Source organism: Primulina eburnea, chromosome 18, assembly GCF_022965805.1.
Source record: "Primulina eburnea isolate SZY01 chromosome 18, ASM2296580v1, whole genome shotgun sequence".
Classification (NCBI taxonomy): Eukaryota; Viridiplantae; Streptophyta; class Magnoliopsida; order Lamiales; family Gesneriaceae; genus Primulina; species Primulina eburnea.
In genome coordinates, this window is record NC_133118.1 from 3,325,860 (window position 1) to 3,334,666 (window position 8,807).

General features: G+C 32.1%; 1 protein-coding gene across 1 annotated transcript; it reads right to left on the bottom strand.

The window, feature by feature from the left end:
• Positions 1 to 6,798: 6,798 nt before the first annotated feature.
• LOC140819453 (uncharacterized protein At1g76070-like) lies at positions 6,799 to 7,770 on the bottom strand. The gene has a single exon (XM_073179552.1). It carries the CDS (start codon positions 7,722 to 7,724, stop codon positions 6,957 to 6,959), a length of 768 nt encoding a protein of 255 aa, XP_073035653.1. The 5' UTR covers positions 7,725 to 7,770; the 3' UTR covers positions 6,799 to 6,956.
• Positions 7,771 to 8,807: the final 1,037 nt, after the last annotated feature.

Genomic DNA, 8,807 nt, shown 5'->3' on the forward strand with positions numbered 1-8,807 from the left:
ACTTTGGTTTTACAACTTCTTGTAAAAACACACTTCATTTAGACTTATCACTGCCAAAGTTGAAACTTTTAATAATCACTTTACAATATCTGGATATTTAAGAATCTTCGGTTTACCATACAACAACACAAAAATCAATAGTTAGATTGAACGGCTTGAGTTGGTAGAGTATCATAAAGTGATCATTGAAATATCTTATATGTTCTGATATGTGTGTGCTAAGTGATCATATTGAAATATGATCTCTTGAGTATGCTCATAAATTTTGAATGAACGTAAACTTGAAAGATGTAAGCATGTAATCGTGATTCAACTAAATTTCTTAATCAATCTAAAATCTGAATATTGAAAAGCTCCAGCGGTAGGAAAATTATTTTCACCAATCATCTATACTCAATGTCCTCGTCGCTCTCAGTCACCGTCATTTAATGTTTCTTTGCTTATTTTTAGCTCCTAACGTCAGAAAAATTGATAAGCCATGGATGATTTAAGAGACTTTGTCATTCAGGAGTTGGTAGGATAATGTCAATCATATTTTACCAAATATTCGTTGGATGGCTGGAATCGTAGTATCACTTTGATTTGCTCATATCTAATCGGTGCGGTTGAACTATAACAATTATGCTTGTGCCCAGTCAGAAAACCGATGAACTACATCTTGAGTTCTCTTGATCGGTTATTCTCGATACAACAACCGAAAAACCTGAAAGTATAAATAATAAGTGATTGAATCATGTAACAACTCAATGATGTTTATTTTATCAATTATCAAAACTTAAGTGATAAAAATAATATTATAACACGACATAATTCATATGGTGTAATGGTATAAATATTAGAATTTTAAAACTAAGAAATAAATTAATGTATTTTTTGCGAGATCTATTGTAGGAAAAAAGTTGTATACAACTTTTCTCCACCTTTTATTTTAAAAATATAACAAATATTTTTAAAAACTAAAGTGAACAAATTATTTTTGAAAAATAAATCACTCAATTTTTTTTTTTAAAACATTGGACCGGCATACACCCTTTTTTCAATAATAAATAATTTATAAGATGGATACCAAATCATATGCCCTGCCACATATGCAAGGTCATCTATTGCACAATCCCCGTGTATATCCGGGGGACCTCTGGTGTGGTTAACAGCCAAAATTGAAATTTTTGATCAAATAACTTTGTTCATTTAATATATTTAATTTTATTTTTAGTCATTTTCTATCAGAATACTGGCGTGGATAACTGAAAATAATGACATACCGTTGAAAATTGATTATGTCTATCGGAAATTGCTGATATAGTGTCGAACATTGATGAAGTATCCGATACTACGTAAACACTCCGGTGAAAATGACTAAATGTGGAAAATGATTTAGACTAACTTATTAGACTAAAACTATAGATCTAATATTTTTAGGTTTAAAAATGAAAAATATATAAATCTTTTTCGAGAATTCATAATCTGAAAATTGACAAAAACTCGTATGAGACGGTCTCACGGATCGTATTTCGTGAGACTGATCTCTTATTTGGGTCATCTATGAAAAAATATTACTTTTATGCTAAGAATATTACTTTTCATTGTAAATATCGGTAGAGTTGACTCGTTTCACAAATAAAGATTCGTGAGACCGTCTCACAAGAGACCTACTCCTGAAAATTTGATGTACTCGTCTCACTAGCTAGTATTATTAGATAGATATTTTGATCTTTTACTATAAAAAATGCATAAAATATAATTACATGCTCGTGCGAAACGATATAATATGACGATTATTTCATATTAAAAATTCTTAAAATATTTATACACTTTTGAATATATCATCAGCATATGGGGATAAATAACTTTTCTTTTTATTGAAAATTAATAATCCAAATTTTAAAATAAAAATAGTATGAATTTCCTAATCAATACTGTGAAACCTCAAATAATGGAAAGTGGCACGAAATGACAAAGCCGACCAATTACAACCCACAGTGATTGGGAAATGCCGCTGGCATGCGTCAAGATCTTTGACATATACTGTTAATGTCAAAATTCTGTTCGAGCTCAAAATCTAAGACCTAGATAAGATTATGACATGTATAAAAAAATAACACATGTCAAGATCTTAGTCCGTAGAGATGTCTGCATGTACCAGCATGATCGAATCTTCCGGAGGGCCAACATTATAATAATCTAATGAATATTCAAACTTCACCAAATTGCTCCTTCACTAATAAATAATTTTAATATTATTATAGAAGTACCAAAAATATGTTCATTAAGAATTTTAGTTGAAATTTTAAAATTAATAGTAATTCATTTCCAATTTTGTTTGATCTCGGATGAAGTAAGTTATGTTATTTTTTATGCATCCCAAGCAAAAATTATAAATACTAATGTGAATACAAAAATCATATCTAATGTTCTGATTTTAATTTTATAATAAGTTTGTTGTGAGACGGTCTCACATATATTTATTTGTGAGACGAGTCAATCATACACATATTTACGATAATAAGTACTACTTTTGACATAAAAAAATAATATTTTTTTATAAATGACCTAAATAAGATATACGTCTCACAAAATTAATTCGCGAAATCATCTCACAAAAATTTTGTATTGAATTTATTATATTCTATCAAAGTATATATGGATGTTATGAAGAGGATTTTGGTAGTTGATGGTATGGATGAGATACTATCTTTAAATGGATTATGTAGATATATTTTCTGTACTGAAATCCTAAAGCTACATTGAGTTGTAAACGAAGAATTGAGGTATGTTGTGACCGAGTAACATACGACATGTATCTCTGTCATATGATATATATTTGATTGATTTGAATGAAAATATGTGTATGTATGCCTTATTTGTTGAGTTGATGTGGCCTACACGACTTTCATGATTAGTAGATCGATGTATAAAATAAATATTTTGTTAACACATATCATTTTATACATACATAGATACATGATATGTACGTTGAGCTACAATCCTTGGATACCTTTATATGGGGTTTTGAGCACGATGTTATTTTTGGCATTGTGTGACCCTTAAAACATAGTCATTCGTGGCCCCAATGATTGTTTGGTTGAGATTTGGGATTTGATTAGATATGTCAATGGGGCGGGTATGGCTAAACCCAAGACCGCCCAATGAAGAAAACTTTGACCCCGCTTAAATATTTTTCGAACTCAACCCCACCTTAAAAAACGAAATGGGACCGGGTAGACCTATGATACCCAATTTTTTTTAAAATAAAAACAATAATATTTATTCTCACATAACTGAATTATAAAACAGACAAGCCTCTAAATACAACAAAATAGAAAATTAATTCATGTCTTCGACCACACTTAATAATAACAAACAAAGTATTTTCAGGACATAAAGAATTACATAAAAAAAGAGTTATTAACTCTCCAAAAAAATATTGACATCCCCAAAAATAAGTCATAACATAACTTAAACAGATCAATATAAAATCAGCGAGTATGTAATATTTCAGACACATTCTTTGAGATCATCTTCCTCTTCATCAAGAATGGTGAGACAAGTTGGTAAACTACTTGAAGAATTAACTACAAAATTAAAGAGAAAAAGTACATTGAAAAAATAAAACTTTAATTTATAACTGTAAAAAAATGTAATTCAAAGAGAGAAAGTACAATAACAAAATTAAAATGAAAATACAATAACAAAATAAACTTTGATTTATTTAATTTTCACCTCACCACACAACCATCTTCACGAGCACATCAATGTCCCCAAAGTAGTTAGATTAGGCCTACTAAATGAGAACCAACAATTCTTCCACTATTGATAAAAGCAGATTCAAATGCAACAATAGACATAGGAATAGCTAATATCGTTATGGTTGAAGTGTATTACTAAAAAAAATAAAAATTAGTAAAAATAAAATCCTAGAGTATTTATATCCACATATATGGGGCGTGTATGTGGCGAGTATTATAGTACCCATGACCCGTCCCATACCCGGACGGGTCTGAAAAATTGAACCCGAGACCCATTCCATGACCCATTTAGTATGCCCAAACCCGTCCCATACGCGCGGGTCCATTGCGGACCCATTGACATCCCTAGATTTGATGGCGCTTTGCTGACACTATCATACGTATAATCCCTTATACTTGACTGAGGTTGATGTGCCAGCTCGAGCATTGATTTGATAGCGATTCGAGTGGTTCCGATACTTGCTCAGTGGATGGTCATTTGACATGATATCTCCACGACATGCGTTCATTACATATCATATAATATTGTGTAGATACATGTTGTATATATTATGTTTGTTCCATACAGAGCGTTTGCTCACCCCCAAGGGGCTATTGTTGTCTTTGTGTGTGGACAATGACAAGTACTCCGGGTTATCAAGAGACCGGAGAGGGTACTTCTGGAGGGAGTCACATATGAGTTGAGATTGAGTAGCCTATCCCAGTATGTATATATATATGTGTGTATCTATACACCGAGGCATGTCCCGATGATATGAGTTGTTTGTATGTAATAAATGTCAGTCATGTGTGGACATATTTTATGATGTGATAATTTTAGACGAGACATTATTATATACTATTTTTAGTATTATAATTATAGTTAACACATTTGGCTCATTGTAAAGAACATTTTTACTCATTTTTCAATGTAATTAATTAACTCTAATCAAATTACACTGTAATAACGACTAAGAGTTAAGGACCTCACACTGGAATTGTAGTATCACTTTGAGTTGCTCATATCTGACCGATGTGATTGAACTATAAGAGTTATGCTTGTGCACCGTCAGAAAACAGATGACCTACAGCTTGAGTTCTCTTTAGCGGTTAGTCTCAATCCAACGATCGAAAAACCTGAAATTACAAAAAATAAGTGACTGAATCCTATAACAGCTCGATGTTGTTTAACCAATATCTTAAAATATATATATATATATATATATATATATATATATATATATATATATATGCCCTGCCGCATATGCAAGGTCATCTACTGCAGCGTCCGCCAACAACAATAGAGTTTTGCCTTGAATTTGCAAAAGCTCCCATAAATCATCTAGACTTTTCATTGGTCCCTGTATTCGGGTGTGGTTGACGTTTTGGTGCTAATTCACTCCCGGAAAAATAAAACAAAAGAATTATCTAGATGTTTTGTTGGTCCCCATATATATTCGGGGACCTCTGGTTAACAGCCAAAAATGAAAAATTTATGTGAGACGATTTTATGGGTCATATTTATTAGACAGATATCTTATTTTTGTCATCCATGAAAAAGTATTATTTTTTATGCTAGAGTATTATTTTTTATTGTGAATATAGGTAAGGTTGACCTGTCTCACAGATTAAGATCCGTGAAACGGTCTCACATGAGACATACGCTATTTATTTTTATTTTTAGTCATTTTTCATCGGAATATTGACGTGGACAACTGAAAATATTGACATACCATTTAAAAAATCGAGTATGTATATCAGAAATTGTTGATATAATGTCGAACATTGATAACGTATCCGATGCTACTTAAACACTCCGATGAAAATGACTAAATATGAAAAATAATTAAGACGAACTTATTAGATTAAAATGATAGATGGAAAGTATTTAGGACTAAAAATGAAAAATATATAAATCTTTCTCGAGAATTCATATCTGAAAATTTGATGAACTTGTTTCACTAGCTAGTATATAGATATTTTGATTTTTCACTATAAAAAAATTCAAAAAATATAATTCCATGTGAAACGATACAATATGACGATTATTTCGTATCAAACAAATAATACTTTCGATCTATATAACAAAAGTGCTCTTTATTTCCTTTAATAAAAATTATAAAACTAATTTATTTTAATAATTATATAACACCTCTATAATTATCATATAGTATTATCATTTTTAAAAATTCTTAGAATTATATACAATATTTTATATCATTGTCTATACTTTTAATTTATATCATTATCACATCGAGATAAATTACTTTTCTTTTTATTTAAAATTAATAATCCAAATTTTAAAATAAAAATAATCTGAATTTCACTAATCAATATTAGGAAACCTCAAATCATGGAGGAGCCGACCAAATCACAACCCACGGTGATTGCGAAATTGCGGAGCACCGCGGGCACTCGTCAATTTATGTTATTTTTAATTTTTTTTTAAAAAAAGTTATTTTAATTTTTTTAAAAAAATTAAAAATACTGACATGGTATACAAAAGTCCTATCTAATGTTCTAATTTTAATTTTATAGCAGTTATTTTATGATATGTTCTCACGGATATTTATTCGTGACGAGTCAACCTCACACATATTTATAATAATAAGTAATATTTTTTGCATGAAAAAATATTTTTTGATAAGTGATCCAAATAAGATATTTATCTCATAAAATTAACTGGTGAGACCATCTCACCAAAATTGTTGTGTTGATTTATTATTTTCTTTATGAAAATATGGATGTTATGGAGAGGAGTTTGGTTGGGATGATTGTAGCATATATATAAAATAAATTCACTTTATATATAAAGTGGTTTCATGTGAGACCGTCTTACGGATCATAATCTGTGAGACAGGTTAACCCTACCCATATTCATAATAAAAAGTAATACTCTTAGCATAAAAAATAATACTTTTCATGAGTGACCCAAATAAGAGATCCGTCTCACAAATACGACCCGTGAGACCGTCTAACACAAGTTTTTTTGTATATATATATATATATATTCATATTTGGTAATATCCCAAAATTTCGATAGAGAGGAAAAAGTTCATAGATCATATAAATGTAAAAATGACAACCTGATATATGCAATTATTTTTTTTGTTTTGTAATTCACAAATTCAATTTTTTTGTACAATATAATAAATAAATTTGACAAAAAGAATTTCTAGAGAATAAAAAAAATAACCTTTTTTTTTTTTGCTGATTTAATTTTCATCTGATCTAGTTTAACTGAAGAGGCTTAGGCTGAGACATGGTCCTCCTCTTCCACAAATTAATCTCCTTCCTCGGCTCCACCGCCGCGCCGGGACCTCCTCCGCCGCCCCCCGTCAATATGGGCGCCGAGAACGGGATGATGGCGTCGTCCTCCCCGTCTCTGTACCCCTTCTCTTCACCGGAATAGTCGAAGTCTCTCCGGTTATCCTCCGGCGCAATCTGCACAGCCGACCAATCGAAATTCGCGAACGTATCACGGCTGCTTGCGAACTTCCTCATCTGACCGATCCCCGGCGCTCTCTCCGCCGGAGACGGGTGCTGCTGCTGCTGCGGAGGGCTGTATTTGATCGACGCATCGGATTTCCTCCCCGACCCGAAAAGCTTCCAGACCCCGGACGGCTTCTTCTTCAGCTCAACCTTGGCTGGCCTGGGTTTACCTGGTCTCTCGGGCTTCGAATGTTTCTCGGGTCTAGCCTTCCTCGGCGGGGAAACGCGATTCTTCTTGCTACCGATCCTCTTCACTTGCTTGATCTGTCCCATGCATGAGACCTTGGGCGAAGTGGGTTCTTGGGTTTCGAAATTCTTGGATCTCCCTCGGGCTTCGGGCGGGATCATGGAGGTCAAGATCGGGCCGGAGAAGCCCTTGTTGTGATGGGCTCTGAGCCTCTCTCTGCCGGGACTGAACGGCAGATTTTGGAAGGAGACTGCCGCCTGCGCTGCTTTGGGCAAGAAGTTCAAGATTTTGTTCTTCTGTTTCGGAGTTGGCTTCTCCATGGAATTATTTTGTGGATTAACTTGATTCTCTTTTCTCCGTTATATATATATACACACATAGATATACATATATATTTATACACGTGGGTAACATATTCAACACAGTCACACGCGTCGTGGGTGTGTATTTGTGTGTATAATTCGTAAATTTTTCAAATATTTATTTTGTGAGACGGTCAAATCAATTTATTTTTGTACGACGAGTCAACTCGATTTATATTGAAATAAAAATAATATTTTTTAGATTTGATATGACAGATATTCGTTGAACAGAACTGACTCGTAAAATTGTAGTACGTGAGTTTATGTCAGTATAGTTGAACACCGCTTGAGTTTAACATATTCTCTAGTCTATATTAAATTACACGTCCAATGATTTGTATTTACTCTTCCATGTCATGCAAAACGTCGTCCAAGAAAAACCAGTCACATGATAGAAAGTGAACAACATTTTAAGGATGGGCTAAAGGGCTATAATCGCGGATAAAGAAATCGAATCGAGTTGAATATGGTTAAAATTTGAAATTTTGAAATTGTCTCGAATTAACTACATTTGAGTTCGAGCCCGATTCGAATTTTGAATTTTTTTTCCTCGAATTCGTTTCGTATTAAAATTCGAGTTCGACTCGAAAGATTAGAACATGTTTGTAAACTATTTGAAATATTGCTTGAAAGACTCAAAATTTCTTTATATAACATATTATTATATTATATTAATAAAATATTAAGGCTCGCGAGCGGCTCGCATTTATTGAACAAAATAATTTGAGATCGAGATTAGCTTAGAAAAAAATTCGAACATGTTCGAGTTCGGACAAATTCGATAAACTCGAATGAGAATCAAATATTTTTCGAGCAAATTCGATATACAGATATTCTAAATTATACTTTCATAATTATTAATTTTATTCACACACATAAATTTTGAGTCTACAAAGTTAAGCTACCTTTCACAAGTAATAATTATTATATTCACACGCAAATGAAGGCGTGTGGCAAGAGTAGCATTTATGTTGGTAAGGATATGATTTTTTTTATTTCTTACTTATAAATATATATCGAAAGAAAAAAAATTGTGTGATA